The 19713-nt window shown below is 41.6% G+C and overlaps 1 protein-coding gene across 4 annotated transcripts in view; it reads right to left on the bottom strand.

Moving 5' to 3' along the window:
* The window catches only part of Pls1 (plastin 1), a 109941-nt gene that overhangs the window by 10731 nt on the left and 79497 nt on the right, over positions 1-19713 (bottom strand). For all 4 annotated transcript variants that reach the window (XM_039081542.2, XM_006243574.4, XM_063265574.1 and 1 more), the window contains 6 exons: positions 13084-13249; positions 12863-13005; positions 10613-10708; positions 8178-8373; positions 3746-3824; positions 1815-1929 (listed from right to left, as the gene is read on the bottom strand). In XM_039081542.2, the coding sequence (XP_038937470.1) occupies positions 1815-1929; positions 3746-3824; positions 8178-8373; positions 10613-10708; positions 12863-13005; positions 13084-13249 (795 nt within the window). The remainder of the gene's footprint in view (positions 1-1814; positions 1930-3745; positions 3825-8177; positions 8374-10612; positions 10709-12862; positions 13006-13083; positions 13250-19713) is intronic.

Below are 19713 nucleotides of genomic sequence, written 5' to 3' on the forward strand. Positions count from 1 at the left end.
CAACCTCGGGTATCAGTCCTCGCCTTCCAGCCTGTTTTCCTGCATGCCCTAAAGCTTTAGGTGACCCCCTCCCCAACTTCTCTATGAGAGTACGGGGATTATAGACACAGGTACTAAATGTCCACTTTGTATGTGAATTCCTGGGATTTGAAGTCAGGTCCTAGGCTTGTAGAAAGGGCTTTTACCCACTCAACCATCACCACAGCCCCACCTGAGGTATGTCTGCTCTAGTGAAAATCTAAGCTCTAAAGTATTTTATCTTCCTCCTTTTATCCTAGTACTTGGGTGTTTTGCCACACGCATGCAGTATCTGAAGAGACCAGAGTACACATTAGGGCTTCTGAAACGAGAATTAGACATGGTTGTGAGCCACTGTGGGTGCTGGGAACTGAACCCAGGTCCTCTGGAAGAGTAGCCAGTGCTTTCAACTGCGGGCCATCTCTCCAGCCCTGAATCTTAAAATCTTATTATACCAGTAGGAAAAGGGTGCTTCTTAGCTACACTTCGGAATGAACACTAAGAAAAATATTATAATTGCTTTTCTTTCAAAAGTAAGTCAAGGATCCATTCAAAATAGTTGAGCCAGAGATGCACTGACAAACACACGCACATGTACACACACACACACACTCACACTCACACTCAAAATTAATAATTTTTACTAAAAAGCAAAAACAATTCTAGTACTCAGAGTTACCCATGTTTAGCATATTTAGTAGAAATAAGCACTATGGAGATGTATATAATTATAAGTTAAATGAATTTCTAGCTTGTGAAGGTAACATGTAGCACATGTAACAACATGAACAGGAAGAGGGACAGTGAGAATGAACAGGAAACCTTTCCAATTAACTACAGTCACGGATTCTATGTGAAATGTGCATGTTTCAGTAAAGGCAAATTCTTAGGAGAGATGATGGTGAGAAAGGAGACGGGGCCAATATAACCAGTGGCAAATAGGAAACCACAAATTAGAGCTAATGTACAGTACAGGGTGGAGGTGTCTGGGGTAACATCTGGTTTCAAGTTCGGTGCCCTGCATACACCAGGTTTTTATACAGGTCATGGGGACTGAACTCGGGTCCTTGTGTTTGCACAGCAAACAATGTCCTGACAGCCATCTTCCCAGCCCAACTTCCTAGGTTTTCATGAGTCAAGAAGCTGAAATTATACAGTCAAAGGACTGCATCAAATAGTCTTGTTATATATTACCAAAGTCATTCTAGAGCTGTCACAAACATGAGTTCATTTCCTAGCCATGTACTTTCCCACCACTACCCATTTCCTTCCCTTCGTCCAACCCCTTACGCGACGCCATTAGGATAGGCTAACAGGTGGCCTTTTTCTTTTAAAAGCCCACAGTACTCATTTCGCTCACAGTCGCTGGTGTACGTAGCACCATCGTTCACGCAGGGTTTCCTAAGCACCAGCCCATGGGTTGTGCTTTTCTTCAACATGCACTGCGCTGTTAGTAAGCGCAATAAGAAATCAAAATGTATCTGCTGAATAAACGAATGAGCTCGCTGTTACGACTTAGCAAGTTGTGGCAATTACGGCAGAAGAGTGCACTCAGGGTGCATCTCAAAGAACATAAGTACCACAACCTGTTAAGGATGAAAACAGTGTAATGAAGTGTCTGCCTGGAAGGACTGCCTCCGTCTTTCTAAACGCTTAACCGAGCTTATGAAGAACCCATTATGATAAGCCCATTCTGAGTTGATTTAAATCTACAGGCACAAACCACACACTGACATTTAAGAAACTAAACTGTTATATCAGAGCAACAGCAACACGGTCACAGTCGCTCTGCTCACCTTCTTCATGTTCCCTCCAAGGGCAGGGTAGGGAGGCTTGTTGACATGGTTCCAGTTGACTGGCACGCGGATCATCTCATAGAGCTGAAAGATCACCAAGGCATCTGCGAGGTCACTAAAACAGAAGGAAACGCCTATCAGGAAGGGCGGTGCTATCATTGTCAAACATGCTACAGGTGGATATGAGCCTCTAAACACACAAGAGTCATCTGAAGCTTATGAGTGACAAGACATTTCACTGGACCTCAAACTCTCAACCTAAGAATCTGTCCAATCTTTCTCATATTTCTGAGGCATCTGTGCCTATATACACACTCATACACTTGCACACATGTAAAGATTTGTGTTGCCACTGTTTTTATAAACTTGTAAACAACTTAAATGTTTCGTATTATAAAAATATACTATTGAGTCACCCAACCTTACTGTGAACTCCTGGGCCGTCATCAGATATATTAAATTTGGCCTGAAAAGACTGATATTAATTGTTCTACAAGATACTAAGGGTTTCTGCTAAAATATTAATCTTTAGTTTATATGCTCAACATTAATCTTTAGTTTATATGCTCAACTCATTCTTGAAGGTGTTTCTTTGGTATATAAATGATTGATAATTTAGCTCGTTTTTTAATTAAAAATGCTGAAGTAAGGGGTTGGGGATTTAGCTCAGCGGTAGAGCGCTTGCCTAGCAAGCACAAGGCCCTGGGTTCGGTCCCCAGCTCCGGAAAAAAAAATGCTGAAGTAGGATTATTATTTTGCATTTTTATTAAGGCTATGATCTATCACCCGTGCCTCAAGAGACACATTTTATCACTAGCAGAAAGCATAGGAAATAATTTAGTAAATAATGTTTTAGCCCTATCAATGTGCACTTGCTATGAAAATCAGTATAGACGTTTCTAAAAAAAAAAAAAATTAGAGTAACTATACTATCTTATCGTGCCATTTCTGCGTATGATCTCAAAGAATTCATAACAGCCAAGATACGAACCAGCCTGGATGTCTACCATAGAAGGACAGACACAGTGCATATGATCCACACACACAGTGTACTTTCATTCAGCTTTAAAGAATAAACTTCAGACATTCAGTGCTTGGGATCTAACTCAGTGGTAAAATGCTCACCACTCATTCACAAAGCTCAATCCTCAGTATAACAGTAAAAATTAAAAGATTGCCTTGCATGAAATTAGGACACGCATAGGAAAATAGGTGTAAATGGAGAAGTGGTGTTCAATGAAGTGAGCAGACTCCCTCACATGCCATCTAGACTTAAACCTATCCGTGAATGCACATGTAGGTCATGAACACAGGAAAGGCGTGATGGAAAAGAGGGACTAGAGAGAATGGAACAGGCTAGCAGAAGAGGTGGGACAGTAGAGAGAGACTGGAGAGATTTACGACAATGATGATACTTTTGAAAAAAATAAAATAGGTTTAGTCAGATTTTTTTATTAAAATGCTGAAGTAGAATTATTATTTAATTAATTTTAAAATTTCAAACAATAAGACAAAATTAAAATTCAAATAACCAGGGAAAATGAATTATTTCTATAAATAAGACAAATCATGGGTGAAAATTACAGTACCAATAAGATATAATAAGAATAAAAACTGAGTTATAGTAAAAAATGATGTATAGGTGAGAATAATGTATTAGATATTACTGTTAATTCTAAATCTTAGTGCTGAAATAAATTCTTATTTTCATGATCAACTACTGTATGAATTTGGAAATTTACTCTTATAATCAAATACTATTATCATACTGTCTTTTTACATGTCACCTAATTAAAAACGAAAACAGATGGACATTTCCCAGCATTCCAAATGTTGGCTAAATTCTTGTGATTTGAGAAAATATCCTCATGTTGAATGAAGCTAGATTTGAAACTTAAGAAGTAGGTATCTTGACGGCAAGGCTAATTTACCTGTACAAGTGATTGATGTATGGGTTGACACCCAGTGAATTCATCCAGTTCCGAAATGTCCTCTCTTCCTTGCTCTCTCCTAGAGTAGACAGAAATCTACACTGATGATTCAGGCCAAAATGACTGGGAGTTATTCTTAAAGCATTCTGGTAGGGGTAAACTGGCCTCTGTCTGACATACGATTTCTTTAAGGGGAAATTTTTTCCTCATCCCAACTTTCTAGGAAGCCTCCACTGTTCTCTCTCATCTAAGTTCCCTTATTTGAGGTCTGTGAACTACTTCTGAGCCATAGGTTTTTCTGTCCAGGGACATAGCAGATAGTATAAGTCGAAACTTAAGTAGTATAGAGCAGGGACCTGGTCTGGCCAAACATAAAGCCAATCTTTCAGTGTGCACGGTAACAGCACAGTAACTGGACTAGAAGACGCTACCTTCCTCAAATGCAGCCTTCTACATTTGAGAAGATTATGGTTAGGAAACTTCCTGGGCACACATATCTACACTTTACACCCAGTAATGAAGTGGAGAGAAGATTTCAGGTGATGTACAAACTATGCAGTGAGGGGTATCAACCTTTTCCAGATTTCTGAGTTACTTTAGATCACTATTGTTGAAAATTCATGAGGAACACAGACCACCCAGAGCAAGACATTTCACACTGTAGGTTCCTGGACCCCACAGACCACCTCAATGGTTTAGCCTGTCTCCTTGGGTGTACACCATATATCTCAAAACAACAACAACAACAAAAAAAACAAAACCAACCATGAGTATGGTATATACAACTTGGGGAAGAGATGGGCGCTCTCCCTGCCATATCTGACTTTCAGAAATCTACTGAGAGTAAATGGTCCCAAGTGACTACATTTCTTCTTAGTCTTGGACAAAGCTGAGGGACAATAAAGTAAGTTAGTATCTTATTCTCAAATTCCCCAAGGCTGAAACCTCATCACTTCTACACACAGGCCAGTGTGGGTCACTCTAGAGTTTGGTCTGCAAGTGACTCGCTGTGCCATTTGGCACAGAAATCTATAAGCACCTGGATTCCAGGACCCTTAGTCATCATACAGACGGCACTAGAAGTCAACTTCAAACTAAGTGCCACAGAGTAGGAACCTGCAGGTCCACAAAGGATTCTGTTATTTCCATAGAATATTCAGGAAGTAAACTTTTTACCCTATTTCCATGTAGATTTTCAACGCTACCACCTAACACTTACCAACCTATTTAATTCAAGTTTTATTAACCAGATAATATCTTGCTTAAATTCTGTCCTCTCCGGTCTCAAAAAGTAACGGATTCTGTCTGCCTTACCTGCAATACTACTTTATTAATAAACAGTCTATATGGGAAAATTTTTCTTGAAAGAACCAAGTGACACTGAGTTGTGCAGATTACAATCCCTGAGTGGTTTCCTACATGGCCTAAGCACGCATGTTCAATGCTTGACACACATGGCTTGGATCTGCCTTTGGTTCTTTCTCTAACTCCGTGATACAGTATTAAGATACATCTTCCTTCGGCAATTAGTAAAGGTTTACATTGTTTCTAGCTAGGAAAATCCAAATTATGTTTTTAAACCACAAAAGATGGTAGGTTACAATTTTAAGGTATTCAAAGTCCATGGAAACTGTTGATGCTAAGGATATTTGAAAAGACATTAAGCTTACATTTTAAAGTTTGGAAACTATTATAAGTTTTGGAGTTTTGTTGTTTTTCCCTGCTCTCAACGGATTATGTCATTTTGATTTTAAACACATGGAAAGTAAAAGAGGTTTTTCTAAGTGAGCATTTGTTTACCCAGTGCCACGTAAGTCATCTTGGTAAACAGATGCTCACAGCTACGGGCACTGTGCATTTGTGCAGGAGCCACAGTAAAGCCATTCGAAAACATATGTATTGCAGACTAAAAATGCTTTTAGATCGTAGACAAAACAGTCTTCTCAATTCCTAATGTTCCTGATAGCACTATAAAACAGTCATTGTAATTTTCAAGACAAGTTGGCAAAAGTTTCAATACAAGAAGTATCTTTTTAAAAATATGTTACTACGAAGACCGAAGAAGTAACATACTGCACGCTCATTAAATGTGCTTTCCTTCTCCCACCCTGACCATTATTGCTAAGCACATGCTGCAGAGTAAATCCTTCCACTCATGATCACCTCAAACCTCCTCTATGATTCTTCAGAGTAAATGTTATTACATAGAATAAACCCAAACCAAGACTCACACACGTTACTCAGATATTAAGTGGTGGAAACATGATTTGAATAAAGTCTTTCTAACTATCTGACGTAAGCATTTCCTATCGTCACAACTGAAGTCTCGGAAGTCCCCCTGTATTGCAGCATATGCGTTTGACGCAATTTGATACAAAGGAAGACTTAATTGGACTTTTAAATTTCAGTAGTTCCTTCCCTAGCGGCAAAAACGCTCTGCCAGGGAGACATACTAATATATGAATTTGAGATGTGGTCAAAATCAAAGCTAAAATTTCATAAGGATCTGCAAAACTGAATTTACGGAGGCAAATAATCCAATGACAGTCCAAGTTGAATGCATTTTTGGTGGCTTCGTCAGGACATACATATGTTCTAGATAAAGAGGGTTGATGGATATTCCCCGCAGTATTTTGTCAGGTGTAGGAAATACTATAAGAAATATCCAGCAACCGCGTTCACACTGAAAACTCTCGAAAGCATGCCGAACACCAGCCAAGAAACCCACACGTGACAGAGGGAGCGAGCAAGTCGGGAAGGGCATTTAGCAAAGAATTCAGAAACTATAAAAAGCAGATCATTTTTAAGATGCCACTCTAAACAATGCCTTCTGCTGTAAGACACAGAGAGATTTTGAAATCTTCCAGACTCAGAAAAAGAGTCTTCCTTTTTGGCTGAATTTTTCAGGTGTGTTTTTTTTTTTTTTAACTCTAATTTTTTTTCTTTGCTTGAAGTCTATGCTTTTGTCTTCCTCACTCTCAGTTATGTGTATTTGTAGAAAATATGGTAGTTACTTGGCAGGACTCTCAGAAACATTGAGTTAGATTAATTATATACATATATATATTTAAATTTCTATTATTATAAGTAAAATATAATTATAATTTCTTTCATCTGGAACGTCATTAGTTGTGATACTGTAACCACAAAGTGACAGGACATTGGAATTCTACTTATGGCAGCCCAAGGAAAAAGGATGATGAGGCCGACCACTCTGTCTCACAGGGAAGACAGTAGGAGTAGGCTGTGGAGAGCACACACTGCCATGGAAAATCCTCCTAGCCCCAAACCAGAGCAACTACGTCTGGGGATTGCTCTCCCTCCAACAGCTATGAAGAAAGCTGCTTTTACTCTTCTCGTCAATATCAATGGTGTTCATGAGGGTGGGGATATGAGAATGGGAGGGAAAAAGTGGGAGACAATCTAGCAGATTGAGGTAGCCCAGATGAAGAGAAAGAACAAGTTACTGAGAATGTTTTTGTCATTAAGACCATTCATTCATATATCGTAAGCTTCAATGACATTGAGAATATGTAACAAATAGTAGGAGATGAAATGTATTGTGAACCATAAATCCTTTTAAAGACACATGATAAAAGCTAAGGTCTGTCACAGGAGACAGACAGAGGCTTCATGTCAAACCATGAAGTCTAATTGCCAAAACTAGTTTCTGATATTTTGGCTGCAAGATCCCATCATTATAGAAGGCAAATTAGGTAGAGTGAACATAGTCAAGGCCTTGCTCTACGTGATTAAATTTCATTTGCATTTCTTGCTTGCAGTCATTCACTCTGTAAGCATAGGCATATTAAGACAACACAGCATGAAAATGCAAAGCAGTGGCTATCAACCCAGATGGGAAGAATAAATGCCACTAGAAGAGGAAAACTCAGAACGGATGTATTTATAGGATATAGAAAAGTACTATATACAGTACCTACATTAGGAGGGGTCAAATCTGCATTTCATGAAGCAAAACAGGAAAGCATTATATTATCAGACAGGTAGCAACCACCTACACAATGACTATGATAAATTTTCATGTACTCTAAAAACATTAAAAAGAGCAACAGTGAAGCCAAACCTGTGTTCCCAGGGGAAAATGCTAGCAGGGATCACTTTTGCTAATAGATAATCCATTCTCTATATTGGTGGTAGAGTTATATTACAGAGTCATTTAGGAGAATCCTTTAAATGTCTGATAGTTTTCCTTTAGCTCTAATGGAGAAATGGCAGCTAAGTACGATTTATTCTAGCATTTTCTTATGACAAAACCGGCAATCGTATGCTGTTCATTTGAACTTTTTGTGACTTCACTTCTGGACAGACACATAATCACATCTCCTGCCACAGTCCCCCCACTCAGGATGGTGAAGCAGGACAATACCACAGCAAGAAACCTGCGAGTCGACTCAAGGCACAAAGAACGTACCTTCCAGTAAGTTGAGATCAATGTCATTGTTGTCAGGCTTGTGGAGACATGGGTATGTGTTAAAAAGATTCGCTACAAAGGCTAAGTTTAGCTTAGGGTTCCCTGAAACCACATCTGCAGGCGTGACAAACTGTCTGCAGCCAAGCTTATCTGCTTCCTGGAGCATGAATCCAGCACGCTTCAGGTCGTTCTTCTCCTAAACCAAGAAATAAAACAAAAATGGTCCATATTAAACTTCTATTGATATCATTTTATAAGTCTAATATTTTCGGGCTGGAGAGATGGCTCAGCGGTTAAGATCACTCGACTACTCTTCCAGAGGTCCTGAGTTCAATTCCCAGCAACCACATGGTGGCTCACAACCATCTGTAAAGAGATCCGATGCCCTCTTCTGGTGTGTCTGAAGACAGCCACAGTGTACTTATATATAATAAATGAATAAATCTTTAAAAAAAAAAAGTCTAATATTTTCAAGCAATTTCCTTTCCACAAACACATCAAGTAACAGCAGAGTCTGAAAGAGCCACTAATCAACCTCCCCATTTATTTTAAATATTTTAACGCCTCTTGGGGTACTGGAGAAATGACTCAGTTGTTAAGAGCAATAGCTGTTCCTCTAGAGGGCCTGTGCTTGATTCCCAGCACCTACATGGAGGCTCAAAACTATCTGTAACTCCAATTTCATGGGGTCCAATGCCCTCTTCTGGCCTCTGTAGATACCAGGAACTCACATGGTGCACAGACATCCATGCAGGCAAACACCCATACATATAAAATAAAAACAAATATTTTTTAAGAGAGAGCTAAAAGAAGAGCACCCTTCAGAACTGCAGAATCTTGGAAAGAAAACGGGCCAAATGACCAAAGAAAACAGCAAACGAATGACAAGTGTCCACATGATGACAATGTGAGCAAAGAGATGTCAGATAAGAAGCAAGAGACACCCAGGACCCATGGGGATGACATTCGCTGAAATACCCAACAGGGGGGAGAACGTGTAGAGACCACATCCAGAGGTTAGGCACAGCCCCCAGTTGAGGGATGGGGGCCACCCTCCCAGCTCAAAAATATTACCATAGAATTGTTCTCATCTAAAGGAAATGCAGAGATAAAGTGGAGCAGAGGCTGAAGGAAAGGCCACCCAGAGACTGCCATACCCAGGGATCCATTCCATGTGCAGTCACCAAACCCAGACACTATTGCAGATGCCAAGAAGTGCATGCTGACAGGAGCCTGATATAGCCGTCTCCTGAGAGGCTCTGCCAGAGCCTGAGCAATGTAGATGCAGATGCTCACAGCCAACCATCAGACTGAGCGTGGGGACCCCAGTGGAGGAGTTAGGGAAGGACTGAAGGAGCTGAAGGGGTTTGCAACCCCATAGGCAGAACAAATAACCAACGGTAAGCAGCAAAGAGCGAGATCATAGTGATAGTCACTTCTACTAAGAGCAAAGAGTAAGGTTATAGAAAGTGATTGTCACTTCTACCAAGCAATGAAAATGCAGATGCTGAAGTGTATGAACTTGATTTAGGAATTAGTTTAAGTGTACTATAAGAATATTTTTACTATTTAGAAATATCATCTAGAAGTACCAGAAAAATCAATGATATGATACTGTGCCTAGATTTTGCTTCGAAGTAATAAACGAGTAGGAAAGCACTGTAGAGAATACATTCAGTCCAGTGATGTAGGATGGCCATTGTTTAACTAGGTTACAGCAGTACTGAGTCCGTCCTTCCTTCCTTCCTCCCTCCCTACCTCCCTTCCTTCCTTCCTTTCTTCCTTTCAAAACAGTCTCACTGTAGCTCTGATTGACCTGGAAGTTGCTACGTAAACCAAACTGGCCTTGCATTCACAGAGAGCTACCTGTGTCTGCCTCTCCTGCTCTAGGATTAAAAGCAAAGAAAGAAGGACAGAGGAGCAGAAAGCAACAGAGAGAAAAAGATGAAGGAAGTGAGGTAGAGATGGAGAGGGGAGAACGAAAGAGTGTGTGATGCTATAAATTTCACTGTACTCACAGTTAAAGAATTCAGAGTTAAAGAATGAAAGTCACCAGGAGTTGGGAGGAGTGGGTGTTTACTGCTGAATGGATACAGTGTCACCAGTGGGGGAGTGGGTGGTCACTGCTAGATGGATACAGTGCACCATTGGGATAGTGGGTGGTCACTGCTGGATAGATACAGTGTCACCATCGGGGGAGTGGGTGGTCACTGCTGGATAGATACAGTGTCACCATTGGGATAGTGGGTGGTCACTGCTGGATGGATACAGTTTTACCAAGAGATCAAGAAAAGGGTACAGTTCTAGAAAGAGATAGTAGTGAGGGTTGCACAGAATGGTGAACAAACAAAATGCCACTGAAGTATACATTTGACCTGATCAATTCCATGTCATGTGTACTCTTTCTGCAGTATATAGATTAGAGATTCACTTACGTTAAATCCCGAAAGATCAATGGTTACAGCAGACCCACCATCTCGGTCACCTTTGGGAGCAATCTGATTGAGGAGGTGGAAATAGGCTTTTGAGTCCTTCAAAAAAAGAGAAGAGACAGCACTTTTGAATGCATAAAATAATAAATAATTTTAGGGGGAAAAGTGTTCCCATGTCAAAACAAAACAGTGTATTAAAGAACTTAGTACATCATTACCCAGAGGCTCCTGAACACACAGCACTATACTTCAGGCTGACTGCAGGGTGTCTAAGCACTGCTCTTTTACACTCCAGAACTCCTAGCACTGCTGTTGCCTACACATGGAAGCCCCTCCACTTACCTTTCTCATGCGTTTACATCCCCAAGCATCAGTGTCATCTAAGGCTCAAGTCAAACATTTACTTTGGGAAGGTTTTCCTGGCCTCGCTAGAATGAACCGATGCCTCCCCCACATTATATCATACCCTTTCCGGTCTCTATACATAAACTGACCTCATTAGATTAAGTCATCTAATGTAGTCACCTCCAAAGATGGCTACTGTAGTTTTTATCTAAATACGCATATAGCGCTTCCTGGCGGGAAGCTGGCTATTCAGTCTGAGGACAAAATGCTCTGAATGTTCTAGGGCTCTCACGCTCCAAATCCCAGGGAGTCTCTGCCTTCTGTCTCTTAAAGTGAACCTCTATATAAAATCTATCTGGTATTATCAGACTGTGAGGAAGCCCGGGGTAGCCGTGTGGAAAGGCCCGGCAGTTGAGCACAGAGATGCATGACCAATGCCTTTGTGCACATCTCACATTATCCAAAATGACAACTGACGCCAGAAGACATATGTGTGAAGAAGAACCCCCTAGTCAAGCTGCATCAGCACACAGAATGATGGGAAATACTAACCAATCCTTTAAGCCGGTAAGTTCTGCATGGTTTGCTGGGTCTAATTGGTAAATTTCCTAAAAGCTGACCTCCTTCTACATCACTGTGCCTGACAAAGTCAGGAAATTCTTAATGAATGTCTGAATGAACTGAACTGAATTTTAGGGGACTTTGCACTAGTGAACTTTTTTTTTTTTTTTTGGTTCTTTTTTTCGGAGCTGGGGACCGAACCCAGGGCCTTGCGCTTCCTAGGTAAGCGCTCTACCACTGAGCTAAATCCTGAGCCCCTAGTGAACTTTTAAAATAGTAGCTAATACGAAAAGCAGAGAAAACTGTGTCGCCACTGTGACAGGATGTGATTGTAGGCGTTTTATCTAAGAAGGAAACAGGACTGCAAGACAGTACTAGTCTAACTTTTTTCCTAGATCATCCTGGAAAGAAAAATTCACAGAGAGAAAAGTTGGCAGGCTCCAACTTGGCAATGACTATTCCAGTAGCTACTGGTAAGGGGAGTAGGTGCTGTACAGTCTCTGTGGCAAGGCTCTCTCCTCTCACAGAGAAGAAGGCCCTTCCAGGCTACACGGGTTGGGAGACATTCCTCGAGATTCTCAGAGTCGACTGAGCGGCCTTGTCCTCAGACAATTTGATTTTCTATTAGCCGGCTATCAGCAAAGTGGGAGGAAGAGTTGAACCCCACAGGGCCTCCTGTGATATAATCCTTAGTTCATCATACTTCATTGGGCCAGAGACAGGGGAAAACGCTTGAAATCTGTTAAAGCTACCACCCCACCTTCATCTTATTTTTTTTTATTAAAAAAGTTTTATTTTAAAAGTCAATAAACTGGTTTACTACTTTAAAAGATTTCGCGAACATTATCGGTAGCATCTAATTCAGACAGGCAAAGGTAAACTGCATTTTTCATCTCCCAAACATCTTTGTGGATTCAATTTTAAGGATGAACCCCTTATTTCTTATATCCTGTACCCTTATTTCATGGTAAAAAAAAAATCAGAATGCTGAACTCTAAATCCTGGGCCAGCGTGATGGCTTGGTGAGGTGTGTACTCGCTGTGCGGCGAGCCTGGTTTCCTGAGTTCCATCCTCGGGGCCCACAGGGCATCCGAAGAGAATTGACTCCCACAGTTTGTTTTCTGGCTACCCCATGCATATTGTAGCATACGCCCGCCCGTACCACAGATAATAAGGAATAGCGATGACAAAGATGGAGAGGAGGGGGAGGGAGGAGTGGGGAGAAGGAGGAAGGAGGAGAAAGGAGGAAGAAGGAGGAGAAAGGAGGAGGGGGAGGAGGGGGGAAGGGGAGAGGAGGAGGGGGAGGAAAAAGAAGAAAGTACAATGTAGTTTTTCCAAAATCTAAACCTTAATGTCCTGGCTGAAGTTGCTGATGGTGCGCCACCCCGCATTGGTCAGATGGTAGTTCACCCATCGCAGCAGCAGTTCCTCAGGAGACAGCTTCATCAGCTCCTCCAGCTCCTCCCCTTCTTTTAGCAGCGCGATCAAGGCTGAGAGGGAAACAGAGAGGTAAGCTCTTCCTTCGTGGGCTTCCTCAACTGAAAGGGAATGGGGTTTGACGTTCTCACCTTCATTCCTGGAAATCTCAATGTCAGCAAAGAGACCAACTTTGATGATCTGCCAGAGAAGCCCCAAGACCAAGTGGGGCTTTCCCTCCTTGAGATCCTGAGCACCGATGTTGACCACGGTGCAGCCGATGGCTGAAGCAGAATTCAGGGCTAGGTTCAAGTTTTCCTGAATTGCCAAAAGAAATACACCGGTCATGGAATATTTCTAAAACCTTACCCACGAAGTTATTTGTAACAAACAACTGATTGAAAAGCATTTCAGGTTTCTAAACACAGCCTTACACGGCCAAACTACTAGCAGTAAAACTCAATAGTTTTAACTGTCGTGCACACAGGACAATGAATTTCAGACTTGTGCCTTCAGTCTCACACCTCCTGCAAGTGTCCATCTCAAGCTCCATGACTGTATAACCCCCTGGCTTTGTTTGCTGTGCTCTAAATGCACTTCTCACTGACTTCCTGTCTCGGTTGCTAGGAACAAGCTTCAATCTTGCTCCTTTCTTCCAAACCCAGCAGCCCAAGCAGGGTCTTCCTGCCCTCCCACATCCAGTCTCCAGTTTATACCAATGTCATGCTCCAATGTCTGAAAACATGTCTTTGTCCAGTGGTTTCCTAACTTGGACCATTCTCACACTTCCTCTGCCCAACCTGTTGCCAGAGACGCTCTAGGTCAGACATCCTACAGGCACACAGACTAAGTCTAGGCCTCAGGTTTAAACCATTCAGATGTTTCCTGTCACCTGTTACTCGGTCTCTCCTCCCTCGTTCTCTTACTTTTCTCATTCTCTCTGCTCAAAGCACACAGGACCTTTGGTTTTGAGTCGGTTCCCTCCTTCCACCATGTGGGATTTCACTTCAATTAGTCAGGGTTCGCAGTGAGCACATTTACCCCCGACCCATCTTGTTAGCCTACCCAGCTGCTTCAGAACTCTGCTCACATAGACCTCGTCTGCATTCTTCTCCAAACACCTACATCACAGAACAGCAGCACTGCACATACGGTGCTCTCCCCAATTGTACTCCTCTCTAGAATATTATATATTACCAGCCAAGCAAGGTGGTACATGCCTGAAATAACACTTGGGAGCTAAAGGCAAGAGGAATTCAAGGTCAGCCTTGGCTACAAAGCAAGGTCAAGGCCTGTTGAATGACATGAGATATTTTCTCAGAAACCAAAGCAACAAGCAAACAAAAAAGTCAAAACAAAAGTCAGACCCCCCCACACACAAACAAGTCAATGTAATAGTAATATACTTGTTTCTTGCTATATCCCTCCAGTTATGATTTTAATTGTTTGTTCGTACAAACAATGGGTCTCACTCATACTAGCCCAACAGTCTACCTCAGAATCCCATCCCCCAACCCCTATACCAGCTAAGTATGAGCCGTCTAACAGCAAAAGCTTTGAGCTACTAGTGGCCTTCCTCAAGCACTTAGGCTTAGGGTACATGCCCAATAAACAGTGAATAAATGGATGGATGGGGAAAAGTGGACAAGCAATGGAGGGACAGGAGGAGCTCAAATGCTTTGGTGGGCAATAGGAAGCTTTGGGAACTGGCTCTGGCATTGTCTCCCGCACTACACTAGTGTAGTCTACATCATTGTGAAGAAAGCCCTCCTCCTGCCATTCTCTACATCGCCTGCCCATGCATTAACTTCAATCCATCTCTTTCTCTGAAGTCTGCACATACGAAACTGGCCACCCCCCTCCAGGATTCTCACGGCTTACACCACATATGCACAAATGAAGGAAGTTATTAATTTATAATGTTCCCTTTTTAACATATTCTACTGCTTGTAGTTTGCTCTAGAAATTTCACCACTACTAACGGTTTGTTGATGTTGGTTAAAAAAAAATCTTTATCTGTGTAAAGACTCTCCTTGGAAGCATTTCTTTAAAAAAGGTTGCACAATCAGCTTTCGAATTCATGGATTCCTCAGATGGACTTTATTTAGGATGAGTCAACAGGTCTGATGAGTCACGGGCTGATAAGGTTCAGTGCTTTCCAGAGATATTCCTAGATAGTGGTGACACTAACAACGACCTCATGTGCTGGTAACAACAGCAACACTGTAGAGACCTTACAGCGGAGTATCTCAGTGGCTTCTGTTACAGTATATGGGCACAATAGACCTTGCTGGGTTCCATATAAACCATTGTATCTCCTGGGGACCCAGAAGAAGTGATTAAAATTGGGGGTTTGGGATCATGTTTATAAGAATGAACCTTCTTGCCTGTGTAGTTCTCCCGCAGGCAGCAGCAGAACAAGAAAGCCTTCAACATCTTTATAACCTCATAATTCACTTCAACTATGGAAGTGCTATCAGTACCTGGCAAATACTGTAAGCAAAAGCTAATAAAATATTTAATAGCTACAGATGCTTTTAAATACCCAAAGCCAAATCAATATAGTTTTAAAGACATATCCTCTCAGCAAACTTAGGCTTGATCGCTAACGGTTTCCTAGCTTTTCCTCCCAGAGTATGAGGAACGCTTGAGTCTCCCCAGAAGGCACAGTAAGGGGAAGAGTGGGGTAACAATGACTACAACATAATTAATTTTACAACGACCCATTTCATATTTGTTGATATCAGAGTTGTGTTCATAAGAAGGATGCGAGGGCACTAAATTGATTGTAGTTGTAAGAGCCGCAACTTTTACCACTGTTCTCAGTCCGGACACCAACCCTCACCCACTACTGTCTACATAGGCATGGCATGTGCTGCTTCTCTTGTCTCCACTGGCATGAATTAGCTAAGAGTCTGTCTTTATTAATAGGCTTTTTTTTTCTCCCAAGAGTCTTTTCTGTAGGTACTGTTTAAAACACCCATTCAAAAGGTTTTTTTATGACCTAAGAATCTGTTACTTCCTCAGCTCAAAGCCCCCCCACCCCCCAATGACTTCCACATACAGCCTCACATTGTGCTGATCCCCTTACTCACCCCTTCCCAGGTCTTAAACCATCCTCAAACCCTCAGATTCAGCCTTTACCTTCCCAGGTCCAAGTTACACTTAAGGCTTTGTAGAAAGGGATCTCCTCTTGTTTCAATAAGCTACAAACCCAGCTTTGCCTTATCAATAGGTTTTGGTGGCAATATGAGGGTATCAGCTTTTAAGGTTTATTGTTTATGTTGTTGTGGTGGGTTTTGTTCTTTTGTTTATGTTTGTAATACAGGTCTAGAAAATGTATTACATGTAATGTAACTGGAGAAGTTGTCATGTGTATCCAAGCAAATACTAGTTTGCATTTGATAACGCCAACATTACTGCTCTACAGGTTCGTAGAGAATAAGACAATTTTTAGACATCCTAAGGACAAGAAGTAAAGGGCCAGGCTGATGGCTCAGCGGCTAAAGTCGCTTTCTGGAGACCTGAGTTAGATCCCTACACCCATATAAAAGGCTGGATGTGGTGGTGTGCATCTTTAATTCTATCACTCCCATGACAAAACGAGAGACAGAAATAGGATAATCAGCCAGAACAGGAATAGCCACTACAGTCAGCTAGCCTAGAATATGCAGCATAGTAGAAAAAACAAGAGAGACTCTGCCTTAAAACACAGTGGAGAGAGAGACCATTTACCAAAATCTTGTCCTCTGACAAACAGACATGCATGTACATTTTTAAGAAAGAAAAACAAGAGAACCCACCAGGTCTCACCAGGCTGCCCTGAGTGTCCAACCTTCCTTCTGAAGGCTTGTATCAAGGGTTGGGTGGGAGTAGGGTATAAGGACAGCGTGGAACTCAGAGTTGGCACAGAAGAGAAGTGTTGCTCCCTGTGATTCAATGTATATAAAACAGACACTCTATCCTCCTCATAGGGGCATGAACAAAGCGGGAAAGGCAAACGCGGCGTTCATCTTGGGTTTCTCACCCATTTTCTTCCATCTTCTGTGTGCCACTGAGCTGACTGACGAAAACAAAGATCCTTTCACCACAGGAAAACGTGCACCACCTTCGATGGCTTCTGACGTCACTTCCATTTTGATTAAATGTCCAAGTCTTTACCAACAATCTCAAACTGCAAATTTCTTTTTTCCTACTTCTTACCATTTGAAAGTTCTCATTGATCATAAAGGTTTAATTCTAGGAAAGTTTATTTTAAAAATGATCTTAGAGGGCTGGGCTTTATTTCATAATATTAAAGGCATACTTTTGTTATTTGGATTTGCATAGTATAATTTTTCTCCATTAGGAATGCCCAGGTGAAATTTATATTTTTCCTAGTTATAGTATTATAACTGCATGTAGGATAAAGTTAAAACTATTATATGTATGTGTGTGTTTGTGAATGTATGTGTATATACATTTTAATATATATAAGCATTAAGTATCAACATGCATTGTATGTAGTGAATCTATCCATTACTGTCCTAGTTACTGTTCTACTTCTGTGAAGAAACATCATGACCAAGCCAACCCTTAAAAAAGAAAGCATTTCATTGGGGCTTGCCTACAGTTTCAGAGGTTAGTCCATGATCATCATGGTGGGAAGCAGACAGGCATGGTCCTGGAGCAGTAGCTGAGAGCTTCACATCTTGATCTGAAGGCAGCAGGGGAGTGTCTGGGTTGGGGCCTGGCATGGACTTCTTTGTTTTTTGAAACCCCTCAAATCCTACCCGCAGTAACACACTTCTAGCAAGGTCACACCTCCTAGCCCTTCTAATCCTTTCAAACAGCTCCACACCCCAGTGACCAAGCATTCAAACATGTGAGCCCACGAAGGCCATTCTATACGGTTTTTGTTATTGTTATGGTTTGTTCAATTCTTTGGGTTTGTGTCTTTGTTTGTTTTTACATTTAGTAACAGATTCAATTTCTTGTAGCTGGTTTTATATTGATTTTTCTTTTTTCTTTCTTTTGTTCTGTTTTGAGAAAGAGGCTCCAATAGCCCAGGCTCACCTCAAATTTACTCTGTAGCCAACGATGACCCCTAAATCTTGCTCCTCTTGCCTCTGCCTACAAGTGCTGGGATTCCAGACACGCGTCACCACACTGGGCTTGATTTCCTGACTTTCAGTTTTGCAGTCTTATTTAATAGCTAATTTCATTTGATGACAGTACAAGAGCACGATAACTCACTTATAATCATGGATCTTTCATGTGGTTTCTTTCTTTCACATTGAATTAATTTATCAACTAGCATGTGTATGCATGTGCCCATGTGTCCCACAACACATATGTCTAGGCCAGAGACAACTTACAGTAAGTGATACTCTTCTTCCACCATATGGGTTCCGGGGGCTGAACTCAGATTATTTGACTTGGTGGAAAGAGCCCTTACCCACCGAGCCACCCTGCCAACCCTCACACCATCTTTTTGTGTATGTGTGCATGTTTATGTGGACCTGTGTGTTCATGTGTATGATCGGGCATGTTTATGCAGGTACATGTATGTGGAGGCCAGCGGACAACCTGAGGTGTTGTTATTCCTTAGATGCCATCCACTTTTATCTTGAAACAGAGTCTCATATTGGCCTGGACCTCACCAAGCAGGCATAGCTGGCAGCCATGGATCCTCCAGGATCTGCCTGTCTCCACTTCTCTACCACAGGAGTACAAGCTCTCATCACCAAGATTAGCTTTTTAAAATGTGGATTCTGGACACTGAATTCAGGTCCTCATGCTCCCAAGGCAAGTGCTTTACCAGCTGTGCCCTCTCCCAAGCCTTCCTCACCTTTCCTAGATTAGACATTTCAGGGTCATAAAGGAGTCTTGAGGCCGGCGATTTCACTCAGTGATCAACCTCTATGTTCAGTCCTCAACTCTGGCAGAAACAAAATCCCAGAAGGGTCTTCTCCTCTTGACCTGTCCGTTTCCATTAGTTTTATAACCACTACACATCATCACCTCATTCGGCTTCCTGTAGCACAGTGTCATGTAACTGTCACGAGGTGGGACATAGTATGCTGTCATTTGTCTTCTACAACAATCAACTAGCCTTGTGGTGGGGAAAAGTTTCATAGGAAACTCGTAGTGCGTTTGCTGGTCGAAGTTGGTCTCAATGTTACCCAGACAATCCTCAAACCTCTCCTCCCCTTGCCTCACACCTCAGCCAACACCAGCATCATAACAGTAATTTTCTACAATAAATCTTCCGCTCTGGATCCTAAAATCTTAAACTACCAAGACAGAGATCCCATCCATGGTACACATTCTCAAACATTCTCCCCACTGTTTTCTCATTCTACATCAATACTCTCACGCATCCTAAAGGCTTGGACTATTTATCACATAGGAAAAATGTTGTCTCTAAAAACAAAACTGTATGATATTTAGCCCTTCAGCTCCATTCTGTAGCTACTGTGAATTAATCACAACATATTTTACGTTACTTAATGTACTCCACACAAGTGTTAAAGGAAGTCTAATGGTTGGTAAACAGTAAGTTCATAAAAACCACAGGAAATGCTGGATTCCATGTTCAGTGCCAGAAGCACTTGTGACCTGTGCATTTCTAAGGAGGGAAGGCAGATGTAAACATTTTTAATGTTCACACTCATTTACTGAAAAAGCGTATCGCAGAATGTGAGAGAAAAAAATCTTCTGGCGACCATGGGAAATGGTCTTTGGCGATGGCATTTCTACTAGGTGGACGCATCGTCATTGGCTTGCTACCACGGAAGGGG

The sequence above is a fragment of the Rattus norvegicus genome, chromosome 8, assembly GCF_036323735.1.
Source record: "Rattus norvegicus strain BN/NHsdMcwi chromosome 8, GRCr8, whole genome shotgun sequence".
NCBI lineage: Eukaryota > Metazoa > Chordata > Mammalia > Rodentia > Muridae > Rattus > Rattus norvegicus.